General features: G+C 41.5%; 1 protein-coding gene across 1 annotated transcript in view; it reads right to left on the reverse strand.

Moving 5' to 3' along the window:
• Positions 1–23,854, reverse strand: part of Nek11 (NIMA related kinase 11) — a 216,577-nt gene that overhangs the window by 120,693 nt on the left and 72,030 nt on the right. The window contains 2 exon segments of the mRNA XM_057767840.1: positions 9,201–9,327; positions 10,527–10,591. Coding sequence (XP_057623823.1) covers positions 9,201–9,327; positions 10,527–10,591 — 192 coding nt within the window.

Below are 23,854 nucleotides of genomic sequence, written 5' to 3' on the forward strand. Positions count from 1 at the left end.
AAGCCACTGCCACTAGATGATACACAGATTAATGGAGATGGGATAAACTAATATGTAAGAAGTAGAACTAATGGCCAAGCAGTGTTTTAATTAATACAGTTTCTGTGTGTTTATTCTGGGTGTAAGCTAGTCAGGCAGCTGGGACAAACAAGGGCCCACTCCTTGCAACACATACACACACACACACACACACACACACACACCAAATGCATTTTACTTTGAGGTCTGTGATTTGCATTGTTTCCTTTTCCAAAATATATCCAACTTAGAAGAGCTAAACACATATATCCTGAGGGATCACATTATATGAAGTGAAAGGAGAAGTGGGGATCAGGTAAATGTGAGACATTCCCTACCCTAAATCTCCCAAACTGCCATCTGTCCAGGTTGCCAGACCTAGAGAGAGGGTTTCCAAGCACAGAGTCATAATGAATCGCAAATGGAATGACAACTGCCTTGCCACTGTGTAGCTAAAGTTACTCCTTTACAGATCTTCCAGGCCCTCAAGCAGAAAACTGCCCCAGCGTGCATGACCATGGTGTGCTGGAAAATCTTATCATCGTTTAAGTACTATTTCCATTCTATGTGATTGAGAGGCATTCTGACGTTTTCATTAAAAAGGTATGTATAGAAAGAGCTGCAGGCAGTCAAGAGCTGCTGAGAGAGGGAGATTCAATATTCTCCAAGGACTACTTTCCTGATAGGTTAGCCAATTCCAAGTATGAGCAGCACTAAATGGGCTCAGTGGATTTTAGACACACACATTATAACAATAATAATTATAAAAGAAGAGGTCATGAACTTCAGAATAGGGGTATATGGGAGGAGTTAGGAGATGCAGAAAAGATGGAAATAATGTAATAAAGTACTAATATATGAAATTCTCAAAAAGAAAATTAAAAATTAAAAAGCATACATAATGACTACAGTTAAATGTATAAAGAAATAAAAAGTTAATATAAGAGGAATGGGCTTCCCTTTAGTGTATAATAACCTAAATAACTCTTAGAATTGAAAATTAGCATAAACTGCCCAAGTATAATGAAACTTGAAAAGTTAAAACACACAGGTCTTCCACTTACTTGGTTAGAGTTACCCCAAGACATTTTATATTGTTTGTGGCTATTGTGAAGGGTATGATTTCCCTGATTGCTTTCTCGGCCATCTTATCATTTGTATATAAGAGGGCTACTTATTTTTTCTGAGCTAATCTTGCCATCCAGCCACTTTGCTAAAAGTGTTTATCAGCTGTAGGAGCTCCCTGGTATAATTTTGGGGGTTACTTATGTATATTGTCATATCATCTGCAAAGAGTAACACTTTGACTTCTTCCTTTCTAATTAATATACATTTGATCTCCTTTTGATGTCTTACTGTTCTAGCTAAAATTTTGAGTACTATATTGAATAGATATGGAGAGAGTGAATAGCCTTGTCTTGTTCCTGATTTCAGTGGAATTGCTTTGAGTTTCTCTCCATTAAATGTAATCTGTCAGCTTACTGTATATTGTTTTTATTATATTTAATTATGTTTCTTGTATCCTTGATCTCTATAAGAATTTTTTTCTTTTTTTTAAAAAGAAAACAAACTATCGTTTTTAATTTTATATACCAATCCCAGTTTCTACTCCCTCCCCTCCTTCCTCCCATTCTTTCCATCTAATCTCCCTGCCCCACCTCCCATCCTCTCCTCAGAGAGGGTAAGGCACATTGCTGAGGTCTGAGGCCCTCCCTACTATATCCAGGCTGAGCAAAGTATCTATCCTATGAGAACAGATTTCAAAAAAAGTCAGTACAAGCAATAGGGATAAAATCCTGGTGCCACTGCCAGTGGCCCCACAGTCTGCCCCAGCCATACAACTGACACCCACATTCAGAGGGACTAGTTTAGACCTACGTTGTTTCCTTCCCTGTCTGGCTGGAGTTGGTGAGCTCCAATTAGCTTAGGTAAACAGTTTCAGTGGGTGAACCCATCATGGTCTTGACCTCTTTGATCATATTCTCACTCCTCCTACTCTTCAACTGGACTTTGGGAGCTCAGTCCAGTGCTCCGATGTGGGTCTCTGACTCTGTTTCCATCTGTTGTTGGACAAAGATTCTATGGTGATATTTAAGATATTCATCAGTCTGACTACAGGGCAAGATCAGTTCGGGCCCCATCTCCTCTTCTCTGCCCTTTCATCTTGACTATTCAATTCCCTCAAGTTCTCCTCACCCCTCCCCTTCTCCCTTCGTCTTCCCCTTCCACCCTCCCTAATCCCACCAACCCCATGCTCCCAATTTTGTCAGGCGATCTTGTCTATATCCCCTTTCCAGATGGATCTATGAATCTTCTTTCCTTAGGGTTTGCCTGGGTTTCTTAGCTTCTCTAGGAGCATGAACTATAGGCTCAATATCCTTTGCTTTACAGCTAGTAACCACTTATGAGTGAGTACATACCACGTTCATCATTCTGGGTCTGGGTTACCTCACTCAGGATGGTTTTTTCTAGTTCCATACATTCACATGCAAATTTCAAAAAATAAGACAACAAAAGGAGATCAAGGAGATTCAAATTGGAAAGGAAGAAGTCAAACTTTAATTATTTTCAGATTATATGATAGTATACATAAGTGACCCCAAAAACTCTATTAGGGAACTTTCAAAACTGATATATGCCTTCAATAATATGGCAGGGTACAAGATCAACTAAATAAAAAATCAGTAGCCCTCCTATATACAAATGATAAATAAGCTGGAAAGAAATCAGAGAAACATCAACCTTCACAATAGCCACAAATAACATAAAATATCATGGAGTAACACTAATCAAAGAAGTGAAAGACCTGTTTGACAAAAACTTTAAGTCTTTAAAGAAAGGTATTGAAGAAGATACCATAAAATGGAATAAAGAAAGAAATTAAAGAAGATACCAGAAAATGGAAAAATCTTCCAAGCTCTTGGACAGGTAGGATCAACATAATAAAAATGGCAATCCTACCAAAAACAATCTATAGATTCAATTGAATCCCCATCAAAATCTCAACACAATTCTTCATAGACTTTGAAAGAACAATAATCAACCTCATATGGAAAAACAAACCCAAAAACAATCCTGTACAATAAAGGAACTTCTGGAGGTATTACCATCCCTGACATCAACCTCTATTATAGAGCTACAGTAATAAAAACAGCTTGGAATTGGCATAAAAACAGAGAGAATGACCAATGGAATTAAATTGAAGACCCAGATATTAATCCACACACCTATGAACACCTGATTTTTGACAAAAAGCTAAAATATACAATGAAAAAAGAAAGCATCTTCAACAAATGGTGCTGATATAACTGGATGTCAACATGTAGAAGAATAAATATAGATCCATATCTATCTCCTTGCACAAAATTCAAGTCCAAATGGATTAAAGATCTCAATTAAATCTGACTACATTGAACCTGATAGAAGAGAAAGTGGGAAGTAGCCTTCAATGCATGGGCACAGGAGTCCACTTCCTAAATACAACACTAGTAGTACAGACACTGAAAGCAACAATAAATAAATAGGACCTCCTGAAACTGAGAAGTTTCTGTAAAGCAAAGGACACAGACAATAAGACAAAAAGGCAGTCTACTGAATGGGAAAAGATCTTCCCCAACCCCACATCAGACAGAGGACTGAGCTCTAAAATATATAAAGAACTCAAGAAATTAGACATCAAAATTCCAAATAACCCCATTAAAAATGGGTACACAACTAAACAGAGAATTCTCAACAGAAGAATCTCAAATGGCCTAAAGATACTTAAGGAAATGTTCAGCATCCTTAATCATCAGGGAAATGCAAATCAAAATAACTCTGAGATACCCTTACACCAGTCAGATGGCTAAGATCAAAAACACCAATGATGGTTTATGCTGGAGAGGATGTGGAGTTAGAGGAACACTCATCCATTGCTGGTGGGAAAGCAAACTTGTGCAACCACTTTAGAAATCAGTATGGCGGTTTCTCAGAAAACTGGAATCAGTCTACCTCAGGACCCAGTAATACCACTCTTGAGCATTTACCCAAAAGATACTCAATAATACTACAAGGACATTTGTTCAACTATATTCATAGCAGCACTATTTGTAATAGCCAGAACCTGGAAACAACCTAGATGCCCTTCAACCAAAGAATGGATTTTTTAAAAAGTGACACATTTACACATTAGAGAGTACTACTCAGTGGTAAAAACAATGACATCTACAAGACTTTTATCATGAAGGGGTGTTGGATTTGGCAAAGGCTTTTGCAACATCTAATAAGATGATCATGTAGCTCTTTTCTTTGAGTTGTTTATATGGTGGGTTGCACTGACATATTTTCATATGTTGAACCATCTTTAGGATAAAGCCCACTTAATCATGGTGGATGATCTTTTTGATGTGTTCTTGGATTCTGTTTCCGACTATTTTATTAAGTATTTTTTGCATCAATGATCATGAGGGAAATTGGTCTGTAATTCACTCTTTTTCTTTGTTGAGTCTTTGTGTGGTTTGGGTACCAGGGTAACTATGGCCTCACAAGAAGTTCAAATCTTTGAAGAAAGAATTTGGAAAACATATCAGAAGATGGAAAGATCTCCCATGCTCAAGGATCAGTAGGATTAACATAGTAAAAATGGCCATCTTACTAAACGCAATCTACAGGTTCAATACAATCCCCATCAAAATTCCAACACAAATCTTCACAGATCTTGAAAGAATGATACTCATCTTTAACAGGGGGAAAAAAAAACAGGATCGCTATATCAATCGTGTATAATAGAAGATCTACTGGAAGTTATCAGTTATTAAAAACAGCATGGTATTGGCATAAAAAAGGCAGGTGAGTCAATGGAATCACCCTGAAGACCCAGACACAAATTCACACACCTATGGATACTTGATTTTTGACAAAGAAGCCAAAATTATACAATGGAAAAATAGAAAGCATCTTCAACAAATGGTGCTGGAATAACTTGATGTTGATATGTAGAATATCTATCACCCTGCACAAATCTCAAGTCCAAGTGGATCCAAGACAGCAACATAAATCCAATTACACTGAACTTGATAAAACAGAAAGTAGGAAATAACCTTGAATGCATTGGCACAGGAGACAACTTCCTGAATTGACCACCAGTAGCAAGACATTAAGATCAACAATAAATGGGACTTCGTCAAACTAAAATGCTTCTGTAAGACAGAGAACATTGTCAATGGAACAAAACAGCAGTCTGCACAATAGGAAAAGAGCTTCACCAACCTCACATCTGACAGAGGGCTGATCTCCAAAATATATGAAACAACATAGGTATCCCTCAACCAAGGAATGGATAAAAAATGTGATACGTTTACACAATGGATTATTACTCAGCTGTAAAAAACAATGACATCATGAAATTTGCAGGCAAATGAATGGAACTAAAAAAAAAAATCCTGATTGAGGAAATAAAAAATGGTATGTACTCACTCATAAGTGGATATTAGATGTAAATTAAGGGCTAACCATGCTACAATCCACAGACCCAGAGAAGCTAGGTAACAAGGAGGGCCCAAGGGCTAGGGGATGCACGGATCTCCCTGGGAAGGGGAAATAGAAGCGATCTCCTGGATAGACTGGGGGTGAGTGGGCATGGGAACTTGAGGGAGCAGGTTAGGAGATGGATGGGGGAGGAGAATACTGAAAGAGTTGCTATGAAAGGCAGGGCATTTTGGGGTCAGGTAGAAACTTGATGCAAGGAAAACTCCCATCTACAAGGATGACCCCAACTAAGACTCTTAGTAATAGTAGATATGTAGCCTGAACTTGCCATCTCCTGTGATCAGATTGGCCACTACCCCAATTGTCATAAGACAGTCTTCATCTAGTAACTGATGGAAACAGATGCAGAGATTCACACCCAAACATTAGGCCAAACTCAGGGAATCCTACTGAAGAGAGGGAGGAGGGATTGTAGGAGCCAGAGGGGTTATGGACATCACAAGAAAACTACAGAAAGAACTAACTTGGCTCATAGGAATGAAAGCTTTTACGTAGTGCAAGCTCAGCACAGCCCTTGGTCTTTCACTTTCTGGCATTCAATGACACCATTTGCTCAGTACGGCCTGAACCCTGAAACTGGGAAGAGCCTTGGAGTAGAGTCCCTTCTGGAAGAAAGCAGACCAGACTGCAGAGGAACCATTTATTTTCTGGTGAAGAAAACAGAAGCAGACATGTAAACTACATTGGCAGCAGCTCCCGTGGCGGCAACTGAGATCCCACAGCCTTCTGAGTTGCTGCTGAAGAAAAGTCTGGGGGAGGGGAGGACCATTTCACCTGCCCTTAACCCAAGCAGTTCCTATAAAAGGTTCAAAATCAGGCTGTTGTTAGCGGCACGGGTGTGATTACTGTTCTCCAGTGAGGACATGTCCTTGGGCCAGGTAGAACAGGCAGGTGCTGGTTCTGAGATCACGAAAGCCTGGGTCCATATTAAGCACAAACTGGCCTCCACCAGTGCGATTCCCACAACCATTCTTCCCATTTAAATATTACCCAGTAAACACAGGGCCCCATATCAGAGAGCAGGAAATAAGATTGACAGAAAGATATCGCTTCATTTTTGCTTACTTACAGAACCCCCCCCCCAAAAAAACACTGTCTTTTCCCCTGAAAACAAGGTACTAACTTCATAGTTGGATCAACTTGAAGAACCAGTCAAGGAACACAAGCCATATTTACATTTCTCCTGTGGGCAAACAGTTCTTAGCAAACAACACATCAGCTGTGTCAAAGCATGGTCCTTGATGACCCTTCTTATTGTAACTTTCCAAATAACTGTTTTTTAACTTTTGGAACCATGTCATCTTTTGAGAGCAACTTCCTAGACTTGAATGCTATAAATAATCAAACCCGGCAGGTCTAACAGATTACAGAAGGAAGGTAAGGCTGCATATGGGCAAGTGTTAACAGATGAAAATGTAATTAGTATTAGACTAATTCTTTTTTTAAGTGCTATAAATATAGTATGTCCCACTATTAGTGCTAAAGCAAAGCATCTATAAATTATTCATATGTACTCCCAGTTCCAAGAAAATATTGCCCGGTACATAGATGCTACTCACTCAGAGGCTGAGATGAGTTCCCAGCTCGTGCAATCTAATTTTCCTGAGCGTGTCCCTAAGATCACTTGTCACACTTCTCTATCTGCACTATAATTAATAGTTCTCCCATATTTGTTCCACTTTAGGCTTGGCAGCCGAAATTTCATTACTAGATAAGCCTGTTTTGATTTAGATACAAGCAAAGTAATTACTAAATTCATAATAAAGTGGTTATTTGGGGTCAAGATGCTGATACATTCTCAGCTCACATTTGCTGAGTAGTTTATAATCACGGTAGGGGGCTGATCCAACACTGGGATAGATTTTGTGTGTATCAGGTACTTCTGTAGCCACAAAACACCACAGGGATACTGCTTGATATTCTTATCATTTCCATGTAATACAATGATAATTTGTTAAAAAAAAAAAAAGAAAAGAAAAGAAAAGAAAAGAAAGAAAAAGAAAAAAAAGTGGAATGTGCACAGATGAAATGAAGAAGAGGCTTTGTTTCCCTTGGGGTTCTACTGCCTCCATTTCCTGGGAGTCATCCCTCTGATCTGGCAGAAAGGTGTGGACACCCTGTCTAAAGGAATAGGCATACTGCCACACATCATCCCTGACAATTCCGCAATGGCTTTCTGAACTTTCTGTTCCTAACCAGATGGAATGGCACAATAACTTAAGATGACATAGTCATCAGTCATAAAGATATTACATATTTGAATCTATTTTTATTCATCTGTTTATTTTACATCCTCCCCACATCGTTCCCTCCAAGTCCTCTCCCCCATTGTCCCCCTCAACCCTATTTGAATTTATTTTAAAATCCATAGTATTTTAAAAGTTAAGTGTGAAGAGAGAGGTAGGTAGGTAACTAACAGTCACTGCAAAGCCCAGAACTGCTATCTTTGAGCTGAAAACGGAATCACAAAATAAATGAGCCAAAAGGCAAGTGTTTCTGCTTTTAGACCCAGGTTACTGATCAGTGCTAGGGAAGAAATATGCGCTCAGTTAAACGACATAAAGAAGGATGTTCTTGGTGGCATTCTTTTGTAGGTTTTGTTTTCTGCTTTTTGTTTCAGTTTTCTTTTTACTTTGGTGTAGGGTGCATATGGGAAAGGACTAGGGAACGTGAAGGGAGAATGGAACGGACCTCTAGGACAAAAGACTCCAGCAGGAGCAAGCCTTAGTGGAGAACCTAAGAAAACACAGGCACAAGACCGAATCAAAGGATGGGATTATGTGGAAGGTCAGAGACAGAGCAAATCTTGACAGCTCCTCTCCCATGGGACGCACCAGAGTAAAGAGAGAAATAACTCTTACATGGGCCCTACACCAGCTGCTCTGTGGTGGTTCAGTCTTCCCTAACCACACCAAAGGGCATTTTCTACCTCATCATCTTTAGAAAACAGAAGTGGGCACGCCTTTCACATTGCTCATCCTTGAAAGTTCAGAGCTACTTAATGCTGATTTGCATACAATAATTATTTTTACTTAATGAACAAGCTCTCAATTAGATTGTCCTTCAACCCTTGGATGCTGGAAATTATGTAAGCTCCCTTCAAAGCACAGCAACACTGTGCCCACTGCTGACAGCGAGACAGACTGAAGCATTGTCCCAGTGGCTCTGCCTGGTCCAAGAATGCCACAGAACTGGAATATCACAGAAGCCTCTTTTCACTGAAAACCCAGGAAACGGTAAATGTAGGTTACCCGTAAATCCAGTATCTTTAGAAAAATTCTTTAAAAATGCAGCATATTCCCTACAGAGCTGGGAGTTAACCTTAAAATAAAATAAAGCCTGGTCTTTAGGATGACAAATGCCTTATTTAACAGGCTAGCTGAAGCACATCAAAATTTAATGTGTCTGTCGCATTAAGAACTTTCCCCTGTGGTTCAGGAATGACAGAATCCAAACCCATCGACTCATCTATGAATAGAGAGAATCTTTGAAATGAATTTCACAGAGTATAACAAGCTCCAAGGCCTCATCTCCCTCCGGCCACGGAACAACTCAAATGCCAAAAGGGACAGAGTGAGTAGCTGGGTAAGCAGATGAACTTCAAGACAAAGCGTACGGCAGAGAAAGAAGTCCCTGGGCAGCCACCGCCTACTCACCAGATGTCAGACTTGGCATCATAGCCTTGGTGCTTCAGGGCCTCAGGACTCATATAATGGGGAGTCCCGGTTAAAGTTGTAGCCAGCTCACACGATCCCATTAGCAGTCGAGAAACTCCAAAATCCCCTGGAAATTGTGGTTACTTTGTATAAATATTTTAAATAGACAAAAAAAAGCACCATTGGAAATTAACAACTAAAACTGATTTAACAACTTCATCATATGTATCGCAGTGCTTTGTGCCATTTAAAGGAACAGAAAAGTGACATTTTAAATTACATAATGGTGATCAATAACTTCAAACATATGTGCTCTATAGGAGAAAGAAGACTGAACAAGGAAAGTGAATTATACAACCTCAGATTCCTTATTATTTCTAGAATTATAGAAAACTAGAATACCCTGCTGTATTGAAGTATACACTTGAAGTATAATAATAGCTAACAGAAGGATTCAGGTAGGATGGAATATGACCACATGAAAGTTCATGAGCAGGGAGAAGAGTTTTATCTTAATTCACAACAGAGGGAAAATTCTAAAGATTTAAACTATTCATGAATATACGTACAAAAATTTGAACCAACTGACTTTTCTAATTAGTCACAACCTGTATTCTTTACTTCCCTAAGTATACCCTGTGAGATGCTTAGACAACTGAGTAACTATTTGAATGGAGGTATTGTTCCAAAGAATTAAATATTAATAAAGCCATTATAGCGGCATTTAAATTATGTATGGTCACTGCTCACTGATCATACTAAAATAAGTGAGTGGGGATGGAGAGATGGCTCAGTAGTTAAGCATACTCATTGGCTGCTCTTCCAGAGGACCCAGGCTCAATTCACAGCACCCACAGTTTCACAACCAAGCTGTAACTATAGTTTCAGGGGATCCAAGGCCCCCTTCTGGCCTCAGTGAGTACTGTATGCAAGAGGTGCATGAACATACATGCAGGCATGATGCTCATACACATAAAAATCATACAACTTTTAAGTAGATGAGGAACCTACAGCAGTTCATAAAACCAGCAAAACAATTCAACTCTTTACAAAGTGCCCAGTAAAGGGGAGAAATACAAATCATGTCTGTTAAATCAACCAGCCCATGAAGCAAGGGTTTTATGCTTCAATTTATATCAGACAATCACAGAAAAAATAACTGGAATTTGTTGGTTTCATCCAGGTCAAAGCAAACATTCTCAAAGACTGAAATAGCCAGGGCTGAATTACTTCAGTACCAACTTGAACTATGCTCTTCAGCTTGCTGTGACTGCATCTAGGGTAAATTTGCTTGGAGCTTTAGAGTAGGCATTTGAAACATCTTACCGATTTTAAGTTGATTATTTTTCAGAAATACATTCTTTGATTTCAAGTCTCGATGGAGTATCCTCCTACAAAGGGGAAAAAAAGATGACAAAACAGAAAAACCAAACCCAGTTAGAAATCAAGGGTTGAGTTGTATATGGGGAGTAAACATAGATCCACAGATCCAGTTAGAAATCAAGGGTTCAGTTGTACATGGGGGGTAAACATAGATCCACAGACCCAGTTAAAAATCAAGGGTTCAGTTGTACATGGGGAGTAAACACAGGTCCACAGATCCAGTTAGAAACCAAGGGTTCAGTTGTACATGGGGAGTAAACACAGATCCACAGATCTAGTTAGAAATCAAGGGTTCAGTTGTACATGGGGAGTAAACACAGGTCCGCAGATCCAGTTAGAAATCAAGGGTTCAGTTGTACATGGGGAGTAAACACAGATCTGCAGATCCAGTTAGAAATCAAGGGTTCAGTTGTACATGGGGAGTAAACACAGGTCCGCAGATCCAGCTTTCACTTTGTAAAGGCTGCGAAGCCACATTTCTCATTCTCCAGGGGAAGAAGACTTTGTAAATGGGAGCTTTAGAGAGGAAAGAACCTGGAGTCTTGCTTTTTTTACAAGTGTTTCAAGGGGTCAGATTGTGCTGAGGATTTTGTTTGGCTGGTTTTGCTTCATGATTGTTGGGACAAGGTTGAGGTAAGGTCTCATACATAGCTCAGGCTGACCAAGAACACTCCATGTAGGCCAGGCTGTCTACATTTTTGTAGCGCAATATACATAGCACCTCATCCAGTGACCATCCCCTCAGCTGATGGGCAGGTTAGCACAGAACTTTATATTATTACCAGATGTTTACATTCTGTAAAAGCAACAATACAGGCAATGCTACTGGTAAATACTTATTGAGCCTTGCTATAAGCCAGCAGTGTGAAATATGTACATTAAGACTTCTATTTCTGAAATTGAGAGAATCACACAAGAGGTCTTTCCTATAAAGGCCCCAAGTGCTGAACAAAGCTTACAAATGGGCATCGCGAGCTGAGCCCACGAGGCGGCAAAGCCCCTGGGGTTCTACATGGAAAGAAACTGAAAGCAGAGTGGACAGAGTGGACAGTCGGTGTGGACTGCTAGAAACTGAAAACAGAGTGGACAGAGTGGACAGTCGGTGTGAACTGCTAGAAACAGAAAGCAGAGTAGACAGAGTGGACAGTCGGTGTGGACCGCGAGGCTGCTGCTGGGAATGCCGTGGTCTCAGAAAGCTGTGGGCGGGCTGTAATGGTCACAGCAGAAGATGTGAAATCTGGGCAATGGGTCAGAGGGTGCTAGTGCACATCCAGAGAGGCAGAAGCCCACACGTGCTGCAGACGACAGTGACCAGACGACCAAAGAAGGATGCCTGTGTGCGCACAGAAGGGAAGTTCATAATCTGAGTGAAGGATAGCGCTCACCCCAACAAGGGGTTCAGATATGCAATAGCTGTGTGGTCACAGAGGCCCTGACCCAAGAGAATAAAATCTAATGTAGTCATTAACATCCTCTTCACTCCTCTGGCAGAAACAAATGCAGGCTAGGAGCCAGCAGAGAATAAGCAATGCTACCAGAAGCCTGGGCTGTTCAGACAACCAAATGAGATACAGACTCTAAGTGCATTTCCAATGCTTAAAACCACAAAGGAGACAGAAGAAAACTTAAAGCAGAAACATCAAAAGGATGGGGTTGATGAAGGAAATTGCCAAGCAGAACTTCAAAGGGAACATGTGACCCCTGAAATTAGGAGCTGGGGATTAAGTCATATGTCTTGGTTTAACCCCATTGAACACATAACAACATGTTCAGTGGGGTTAAATCTTAGATCTGCATCAAATCTCCCATGATTAGCTGTATTCACAATGGCAAAAGCATGGAGGTAAATAAGATGTTCTTCAGTAAGTAAACAGTCAAGCCATTGACACATACGGACAATGAGGTGTCATTCAGGGCTAAAAAGAAACAAGCTATCAAGCCAGGAAAGAACCTGGCAGAAACTAAACCCATACTGTAAAGTGAAATAAGTCAGTCTGAGAAGCCTGTATATCATATGGTACCAACAAAGTGACGTTCAGGAAAAGGCAAAATAACCAAGACGATAAATACAAGAGCGGCTGCCAGAGGCTAAGGGGAAGGAAGACTGAATAAGCAGAGCCTAAAGGATTTGCCCGCCAAACCCTGCTTCAGTTTAATGCATTCGTGGCACCAAACATTCTTCCCAATCCCTAGACAACACCAAGAATGAGCCCAGAGACATCTATGGACTTTGGTGGAGGTTTGAATAATAATGGCCCCCACAGGCTCACATACTTGAATACTCAGCCACTAGGGAATGGAAGCCTTTGTTAGAAGAATTAGGAGGTGTGGCCTTGTTGAAGGAAATGTGTGGCTGGGGGGTGCTTTGAGGTTTCAAAAGCCCATGCCAGGTCCAGTCCACTCCCTCTCCCGACTGTGGGTTAGGATGTAGCTATCAGTTACTTCTCCAGCTCCAAGCCTTCCTGTCGTCATGCTCTCTACCATGATAATAGACTAAGCCTCTAAACTGTTAGTAAGGTGCCAGCTAAATGCCTTCTTTTAAAAGAGTTGCCTTAGTCATGGTGTCTCTTTCCAGCAATAGAACAGTAACTGAGAAAAGTGGTAATGACATGTGAACATAGATTCATTGGCTATAATAAATGTACCACTGTAGTAGGGAATGCAGATAAATGTGAATGTATGGGATGGGCGCAATGCATGCTCGAGGTCATAAGGAATATAATAAACCCTAAAGGACTCCACTAAAAAATCAAAGCAAACTAGAACCAGCTACTCTGGGAAGACAGGAGGACCACCATGAGCTAGAGGGTACCTACACAACATAGTAGGGTCTCATCTCAACACATACAAAGATAAATGAAGAAAGAGAGTATAGGCAGAGGTAAAGAAGAAGAGGGGGTATATGAAAGTGGAGGGGAGGGGAGAGCCTAGGAAGGGAGGGAACTAAAAGAGGGAGGGAAAGGATAAGAGAAAGTTAGAGAGGCATGGTTCATTTAAATTGTTAACCTAACAAAAATCTAGGATCACTGGGGAAGGGAGTCTCAAGGGGGAACCGTGTCGATGAGGTTGACCTGCGGACATGCACGCCTGTGAGGGTTTTCCTAACTGGGTTAAATGGGGTAGAAGACCCAGCCAGACTTTGGTGGCACCATTTCAAAGGCTATGCCCTGGGATGAATAAAAAGGATAGAATGGTATGAGGGTGACTTTAATGGATTCTTTGTGTTTGCCTGGGGGCTTCACCCCAGTTCCTAGCATAAAAACCCTCCCCAGGGAGGGTCAAGAAAGCTCACCAAACAGTAACCCCTCCCCAAGGAAGGTCAAGACCAGTCCCACAGACTATTTAAACGGCCCCCGAAAGAATGAACACATGGTCTCCAGGTTTTGCTTGGTCTCCCCTTCTCTTTCTCTTCCCTTCTCCATGCTTTCCCAGTCCCACTCGGGAGCATTGCATTAAACATGGGTATCTTTTATTTGGTCTAATTTGGTATGAATGGAATTATTTGTGTTGACGGAGAGGTTCATCTTAAGAAAAACCGGACACTTTGTTCTCTCTTTCTGATTATGATGTAGCTGACCAGTTTCCTTAAGCTCTGCTGCTCTGATGCCCCTACAACGATGGGCCTGGAACTCTGAGATGAAGCAAACCCTCTCTCCCCTGAGTTGCTTTTGTTGGGGTATTTCGTCACAGCAACAGGAACTAAACCAAGGGAGGTGAGGAAAAGAAAGCAGTGGATCCCTCGAGGAGATTCAAACCTATCTTTAAACTGCCTCCGCCCTTGACTAGAGCAAGGTGATCTGCCCTTGATGTAAATACCAGCTGTAGAGAAGATAATATCACCCAGTGTCTCTTAATAACTCGCCTACCTTCTTCAGTCACTCAAAATTACCAGGAATACCAGGTAACAAGACCAACTGGCGAAAAGCAAAATAAATGAGCAATAACAGCCAAAAGCTCCAAGAGGAATCCATAAATGATTAACCTATTGACATCACTAGATTAGTGCACATGAGGCCCTTCCCTGGGGTTACATGGTGTAGTGTGCAAATGCTGTTGTGTGCAAATGGACCGTAGTGGACAGTAGAGCTGTCTGCAAGCTGTGCAGTAAGCGCCAAGGATACAGTCTTTGTGAGTCAACGTCCACCTTGGAGTGGGCTTTAGGGTAATACAGTTGTCTTTCAGTCATCCATGAGCTTGTGGGTAACCTCAATAAACCCATTCATTCACTAAGTGTTGCTGGTACCCTAACTGGGGTAGACATTTGTTCACGTCTCTCCAGGAAAAGTCACGCAATAGAAACTTGTAGATGATATTTCTCTGTTCTTAGAAAAGATAAAAAGAGGTGTGTGTGTGTGTGTGTGTGTGTGTGTGTGTGTGTGTGTGTGTGTGAAAGAGAGATCAACTTTATACTTTCTGGACCCTAGTTACTGTTATAACACGGGGAAGTTTATGGAAATGTTTCAGGCAGCCTGACAACTACAAGAGAACAAGTCTGACCGGAAAACAGAAGCAGAAAGAACAGGAACCCCAGAGGACATTGCTGAGGTCACCTCAGTTAACCAGCTCCTGAACTGTCCTCATGGAAAGCAAAATGATGAATCCTTCCTATTGACTGAGATATTTCTGTTACTTGCAATTAAAGGACTCTTCTGTTGAGTCTCTTCACACTGGCCCTATTGATTTTGGATCCAAGGAGACAGCGTCTTCTCTTTGGGAGCTGTAAGCATGCAAGGAGTCAGAATATCTAAGGGTCTGGTTTTGTGGTAATGATCTAGGGAACATGCCAGAAGACTGGCTGACAGGACATTAGGATAAGTAAAGCACACATAAGGAAGTTATCTGTGACAACTGGACAGGTAGAAGATGAGTTACAAACAGTAATTTATTACTATCCCTCACATACAAAGACATGAAAATACGTGAATTAGCATTATGCACAGAATATGCTAGAACACGGCTTTTAAGAGCCAATGGACTGTCTCTGTGATGGAGTAAGAAGGTTTCTGTAACAGGCCAGCTGTCAAGCTACTGGGGAACTGTAAAATTGTGACTTACGACTTTGTAGTTTGAGAGAGGAAAATGCATCCTGCAATAGAAAGTCTATGGCCTGGGCCAACAACAAGCCTGTAAAATAGGCTTTTAAGACTCCAGGGAAGAAAAAAGGTAACAAACAGTCTAGACTGCTTAAATTTTTCTCTAGAAATCCCAAAGTATCTCTAATGGTTCACCACCTCTTATCTACGGAAGTGAAACCTTCCTCTCCCTTCAGGTCCATGGCACCCAGGTGCTGTGTAAAGATTCAGGAGCTGCTTGTTTGTGGTCAGCATCATGTTAGGATTCCATCTTCACCTCGCCCTCGGGCTGTTCTCCACAGCCTCCAGGTCTTTCCCGGGGTGAAGAGCAGCTTTACAGAGGCAGAGTGCCATGAGGCAGGCTTGTGGATAAAGCACAGACAACCTAGCCTTCTTTCCCCTAGACCCTATGTAAATAGTGTCTGACGCCTTAGCTCCTTGCCCTGCTGGTATATCTTTCACCTGGCAGGGTCTCACAGTGGCCTGCCAACTCTGCTTCCCAGAGGCAAATGACTCCTTCACAATTCTCAGTCTGGGAATTCCTGCCCTTTTCTCTGCCAGGGGACCCCTTCCTGTGCTCCAAGGTACCTGCTTGACTTTCCTCATCTGTGATTTGATGATGACAGGCGTTAGGTCCTTCTAAAATATCCTGCCTATGGCTAACACACCAGACATCTAGACTTGATGTGGAAAAGTACTGACAAGAACTGACCACACAGCATTCTCAAGAAGGGGAAAAAGGGATAAGTTAGAGTTCAAAAGAACACAGACAAAAGACACTTAAGGAAATGCTCAACATCCTTAGTCATCAGAGAAGTACAAATTAAAACAACTCTGAGATTCCATTTTAGACCTATAAGAATAGCCAAGATCAAAAACACTGATAACAACTTATGCTGGAGAAGTTGTGGGGTAAAGGGAACACTCCTGCATTGCTGGTGGGAGTGCAAGCTGGTACAGCCCCTTTGGATAGCAGTGTAGCAATTTCTCAGAAAATTAGAAAACAACCTTTCTCAAGACCCAACAATATACTTTTGAGTATGTAGCCAAAGGATGATCAACTGTGCCACAAGGACATGTGTTCAATTATGTTCATAGCAGCATTGTTTGTTATAGCCAGTCCCTGAAAACAACCTAAATGTCCCTTGACTGAAGAATGGATAAGGAGAATGTGGTACATTTACACAATGGAGTACTACACAGCAGAAAAAAATAACAATATCTTGAAATTTGCAGGGATATGGATGGAGCTAGAAATCATCATTTTGAGTGAGGTAACCCAGGCTCAGAAAGACATGTGAAGTAGAAAAATACAAGATCTCCTGAGTGAATTGGGAGCATGGGGACCTTGGGAGAGGGTTGAAGGGGAGGGGAGGCTCAGGGAGGGGAGAAAAGAAAAATGTAGAGCTCAATAAAAATAAATAAAAAAAGAAGTTGACTAACTACTTCTCAGATAAGCTTCGGACCAACTAAAACAGTGAGGATACATAAATATGTAATAAAAAAAAAACAAGAAGAAGGAGGAGGAAAAAGAGAAGAAGAAGAAGAAGAAGAAGAAGAAGAAGAAGAAGAAGAAGAAGAAGAAGAAGAAGAAGAAGAAGAAGAAGAAGAAGAAGAAGAAGAAGAAGAAAGAACAGAGACTCCACAGCTTAACTCAGCATTCCCATCCCCCAGACTTGGGTAGGACACCTCCTTCCTCGGCCAAATATGCTGACATGCATTCTGAAGCAGGTGCCTTCTTCAGGAAATGAGTTCTCCATGCCACTTTTCAGAGACTCAGTTAGATACCTTATCACAACACTTTTGCAAGCTGGCTGGAAAATGTGTGTGTGGCGAGGTGATGCCAAAGCCACCTCAAGGAAAGTACATTAGCCTGTCTCCCCCACACTGGGGAAGCTCACTAACATAAGCATCAGCAACGTTTCCAGATCACCAAGGCTGTGCACACCAGGGGCTGCAAACCTTCCCTCAAGAAACAAGGGCTAATAAGCCCAACACCCTGTCAGGAAGGTTTTGCAGCAGTCTCAAGACAGCTGAGCGAAATGTGAATATCCCTAGGCTTTAACAGTCTCATTTATGAACCTGCCATATGCTATAGACTCCCAGTATTCCAAATTTAAAAAACAAACCAAATTAAAACATAGTACAAGAATGTTTCAAAGGAAGGAGCCCATTTTTCCTCTCTTCTGTTCCCTCCCTCCTCTTAATTCCCCTACCATTATCTTTATCTTCTCTAGAATACTGTATTTGATGAAACCAAATACATGACTTAGGACTGAGAACTGGCTTGTGCACGTGTGTCTCAGAAGGCCTATCACCTGCATACACAGGCTAGAGGCCCAGGAGAACCGGGGCATCAGTCTCCATCTGAGGGCCTGAGTCCCTGGGGAGCTAGCACATAAATATCTGTCCAAGGTCAGAAGCGGGTAAGGGGGCCCCCCTTCTTCCTTTAGTGGTGGCACAATGCTCACACACAACGGGGAGGAAACCTGCTTTACTAATTCAAGGGCCAGTCTCACAGGGACAGATTCTCAGAGACCTCCCAGAAACAGCATTTTAATGCGCATCCCATTGCTCACTCCAGTGGACAAAAAATTAACCAATATTTGCACTGAGTTATTTTGCAAGGCATTGGAAACAAAGGTCTAAAGCCTAACCTCTCACATGTGTGTCCTGTTTCCAATGTGATCCTCCAGATTAACACGTAAGCAATCTATGTACTTTTCAAAACACACTAACATGCTACAGAACATGTGTGAAGCTGGAATAATTCCCATAGACCTATTTCAGTTGGAAAGCAGTAAGTTTAAATCTGAGAAAAATATTGTGTATGTATGTGCTGTGTTCTTGTTCCTAAATATCCAAGTGTTTTCTGTCTTGTAAGGAGTACTACTTTGGGGAGGTAAGGGCATCTCCACCTCTTTGCCACTGGGCTTGGCCATGTGACTTGCTGTGGTCACTGGACATGAGCACACAGTCACTGTGTCTGAGGAGTGATGAATGCTGCCCTGACTCCCCCTTGCCTTCCTCAGCCAGGAGCAGAGCAAGGTCTAGTTAGGAGCTGTTCCTTGGGCTTGGTGCTAGCATGAGCAGGCACATAGAGAGGACTTGCAGGATCTCCCGCGTCCCTCAGCTACTGATATGTAACATAAGCAGCCCAACTACCTTCAGTAAGAATAAGCTTGAGAACCATTGTCCCAAAGCAGCTTTTACTGGGCTATGAATATTCTTGGCTTCTAACATTACATTTTTAGTTGTTTATTTTAGAAAAATCCTTTGGGATTTTACTCATTTTTAAAACAGACAATTAAGTTTATTTTCTAAAGTAAATGTGTCTTGGGCCTGTAATTAATCAAATATTGAAAATTAACTAGGGAAAAGAGTCTACTATATATTAATGAACTGGAAAAATTACACAGCATTTAAGAACAAAACTGAAGACAGGCACAATGTAACATGTCTATAATTCCAGCACTTAGGAATTTAGGTTTGAGGCTAGCCTGGGCTATACAGGGAAACTCGGTCTCTGACAAACAAAAACTATTCTAAGGGCTAAGAATGTAGCTCAGTAGTAGAGTACTTGTCTAGCAAGGCCCTGTGTTCAGCTCACTAGAATAGCCAAAAAATAAAAAATCAAAGCCCTCTGGAGACTGAATTCAGATGGAGCTATTTGTCTTTCCAATTCAAATCAAAATTTACAAACTATAAAATAATTCAAGAGGGAATTGATAAATAATGTTATAAAACAAGAGCTAGTCAAGAATTTGTGAACAATTTCTGATGGAGGAGTTACTTTCATTTAATAAAGAAACTGCCTTGGCCCATTTATAGGCCAGCCCTTAGGTGGGTGGAGTAAACAGATAGAATGCTGGGAGAAAGGAACAGAGTCAGTGAGTCGCCATGATTCTCCCACTCCAGACAGATGCAGGTTAAGATCTTTCCTGGTAAGCCAGCTCGTGGTACTACACAGAATATTAGAAATGGTCTAGATCAATATGTAAGAGCTAGCCAATAAGAGGCTGGAACTTATGGGCCAGGCAATGATTAAAAGAATACAGTTTCCGTGTAATTATTTCGGGGCATAAGCTAAGCCATGCGGGCGGCCGGGTGCCGGGGACGCAGCCCCGCCGCCCATATTACAACAGAGTGGCACCCAACGTGCTAATGAACTCCACGTAAAACCTGAGAGGGCTTAAAAAGGACACAGAGAGAATTTAAGACAGCTTTTTGCTGTTTGTGGGTTGTGTGCGGCAAAGAAATTGTCCTTACTCAGCAACAGGAAAAAACTGGCTGTTTTAAAATGTCGGCTTTCTGGGCTGTGCCTCCATCGCGATCTCTGTCTGGCTCCTGCGGGAGACAGAGTCTTTGAATGGGGCATTTGGAGTAAAGTGCTACGGCTTGCTTGATGGCAATGTGGACTGCTGTGTGCCTGGAACTGTGTGTGGCTCAGGGGCACCAAATGGCTCTGAGGCAGGAGCGGCTCAGCTCCACCATGCTGAACTGTGCTGGTCTCAGGCAGGAACTACTGTAATTACTGTAATAACAGGGCAGTTAAGGTTTCGACTGGGCAGGACACAGGCGATACCGTATTACCCCTACATGATGCAACTTAAGTTTTTAAGAAGTGCTTAACATTTTAAGGAATGCTCCTGGATAGTAAAAAAATTACAGATTCACAATAGAACTGATTCAGACACTGTTGGATGAATGTACGTAGGCTTGAGAGAGAGAAATAATATATATATAAACAATAAAGTTAATGTCTTAAAAAAAGGGTAAAGTCTTTAAAGAGACAGAGTACAGATAGTTATAGATTAAAACAAATAAAAAAAATAAGCCACGTAAAAATGGAAAATTCACAGAGAGTCTGTATTCTTTGTATTATTGTGTTTTCTTTAAAATTTTTGACTGTGAAGGAGCTAACTACAGAGAAACATTTCATTATATGGGCTGCCAAGCTAAACCAAAGTGGATACAAGGGTATTATGATTTCAGAATATGGGTCTAAGGATATGATGCTTTGGAGAGGGTCTTCTTTTGATTTCACATAGGATGAGACTCTGTGGATTGCGTCTATACCAATATGGTAGGATAGACCACGCCCTCCTGAAAGGTTGCTGTGAACACCTTCAAAAAATTACTTCACTCAACTGCCAACTGAGATGACCCTGGCACACAGGTTATACCATGAAAGACCTAGTTAACGATGCCCCCATTCAGCAGGAAGCAGTTTGGAGAGAAATAACTGCGCCCATATTCCCAAATATTGTTTATAAATGTTCTTTTACATTTAAAGGGGGAAACGATATAGATATGAATAATTTGCATTGGTATAGATTTTAAGGTCAATTTTGTTATATGTATATGTATTTCTAATCTTGATTAAGGTATTGTGATTGTATAGTTCATTTAAAAATGTAATGAATATAGGTTGTTAATGGATAATCATCAATAATTGTCAAGCTTTTAGTCATGTTAGTTAGATTTTCTAGATGTGCATAGATATATTTCAATTAGGCATTCTTCATATCTTTCAAAGACTACAGAACATGGCATTTAATGTTTTAATAACTTAGGGCTTTTCATAATAATGAGACATGTCTGCTCCTGGCAGCACCAATCTACTTCAAGAGGAAGATGGGCACCGAAGAGGCTCCTTAAGGAGTTTGATAGCCATTTGGGCAAGAAACTGCTCTTGCCTGGACTGTTGCATAAACTGGACACAGAGAACCCGCAGAAAGAGGACTGCTGAACTTGCCTAAAGGTGAGATGGTTTTTCGGGGTTCCTGACTCATAAAAGAGTCTGCGAGACATTCTGCAGGACACAGCAAAAAGTGACTGAACTGTCTTTGGAATTTCCTGCTTGATGAAAATGTCTGCTGGATACTATGGGCCTGAAGGCTGAAGATGGATGCCCCAACAGTACAAAAGAACTTTGGGTGACTGTCCAGGCAGCAAGATGTCTCTGTCATTTCTAGAGTTTTGGATTTCTTGTTTACTTAGGTAATATTATATCCTTCTGGAGTCTTTGATGGAGTTGAAGAATGGATAGATAGTTATAGTTTTCCTTAGTTATGATAAGAGATAAAATAGATATAAATATTGTAACTGTAATTCTTGCTTGATAACCATTTTGTTATATGTAATTTTACTATGTTAAAGTTAAAGCCTTTCTTTTTTGTTTAAACAAAAAAAGGGGAAATGATGGAGGAGTTACTTTCATTTAATAAAGAAACTGCCTTGGCCCATTTATAGGCCAGCCCTTAGGTGGGTGGAGTAAACAGAAGAGAATGCTGGGAGAAAGGAACAGAGTCAGTGAGTCACCATGATTCTCCCACTCCAGACAGATGCAGGTTAAGATCTTTCCTGGTAAGCCAGCTCGTGGTACTACACAGAATATTAGAAATGGGTTAGATCAATATGTAAGAGCTAGCCAATAAGAGGCTGGAGCTAATGGGCCAGGCAGTGTTTAAAAGAATAAAGTTTCCGTGTAATTATTTTGGGCATAAGCCATGTGGGCGGCCAGGTGCCGGGGACGCAGCCCCTCCGTCCATATTACAACAAATTTCCTGGAAAAAAATGCACAAAGAGGAATCCAAAACCTAAACCAAGCATGAAAGAGTCCTGCCTCTATGTTGCTCTGACCACCCTGCCCAGCAGTTCAGCCATGCACTGTCACCTCTGTGTCTACCCACCAACCACCCCAGCAGTTCAGCCATGCACTGGTGCCACTGGGTCCACCCACCAACCACCCCAGCAGCTCAGCAATGCACTGGCGCCACTGTGTCCACCCACCAACCACCCCAGCAGCTCAGCCATGCACTGGCGCCACTGTGTCCACCCACCAACCACCCCAGCAGCTCAGCCATGCACTGGATGCTCTTTTCTTCCTTCTCTTTTCTCCCTACACATTGGTTTCTGCTTCCCTAGCTCATCTCCTGTCAGAGTGACTTTCCTATTGCTGTGATAAGACACCATGACCAAGACAACTTATAAAAGAAAGCATTTAATGGGGAATCACAGTTGCAATGGGGTTAGAGTCCATATCCACATAATGGGGGAGCATGGAAGCAGACAGGCAAGAATGGTGCTGGAGCTTAAAGAACTCACATCTTAAAACACGTTCATGAGGCAGAGAGAGTTAACTGGGAATAGTGTGGGTTTTTTTGAAACCTCAGAGCTCACTCCCAGTGACACAGCTCCTCCAACAAAGCCATATCCCACAATCCTTCCCAAACAGTTTCACCAACTGGGGACCAAGCATTCAAATATATAAGCCTGTGAGGGTTGTTCTCATTCAAACCAATGCACCTTCTAAGCAAACTATACCATAGTCTTGGTTTCAGGACTTTAATAGTATAGGAATCAAAACAAATACAAGCCCTGGTGCTTCCTCAAACTCCCTTCTCTCACCCCTCCACTCTCCACATTTTACCTGTGATAGTCACAATCTCAGCAAATTGTATCCAATCTGTTTTCCCTCTCACCTTTCCAGACCCCAGACCTAAGGTTAATCTTTGATAACCACCTCCAGTTTCCCTGGGGACCCTCAAGAATGAAAGATAAGTAGGTCCAACCACTCCAATCCAATCCCATATCTTTGTTCTTTCTGTCATAGTTAACATACCTACTTCAAGTTCAGTCATTGCAGCTCACCAAGCTCTTCATAGTCGTCCCCAAATCTCTACTGCTTCCCTTTTGCCTCAGGTCTCATAACCTCACATATGGAAAATATAAGATGTTTATGATTCATAACTCAGCTCTCTATCTCTGTCTTTCTCTGTATATCTGTCTCTCTGTCTGTCTCTGTCTCTCACTCTCTCTGTGCCCCACACCCCACCTCTCTTCCACAAGTTATCATCTGATCTCACTGAAGCAAGCTCTGGCCACACAGCATCACTAAAGCCTCTTAACCACATCCACTGTCCAAGTTGCATAAGGCCCCTCTTGGCCCCACTTCTCTCTGCCCATATCTCCATCCAAACCCTCACCTCAAAAGCCTTCCCAACAGAACCGCTCACCATTCACTCGACCTGGATTGTTTTCCAACCTCCGTGTCTCGCCTCACTATTCCTTAAACCTGGAAAGCCCCTGGGCCATCTTTCACCACACTCAAAGCCTACCCTGGGACAAATCAAACACCACTTCTCTCAAGAAGGCTTCTTGAGCGTACCAAATGAAATACCTCTTCTGATCTCC

Source organism: Chionomys nivalis, chromosome 4 (assembly GCF_950005125.1).
Source record: "Chionomys nivalis chromosome 4, mChiNiv1.1, whole genome shotgun sequence".
In the NCBI taxonomy this organism is placed as follows: domain Eukaryota; kingdom Metazoa; phylum Chordata; class Mammalia; order Rodentia; family Cricetidae; genus Chionomys; species Chionomys nivalis.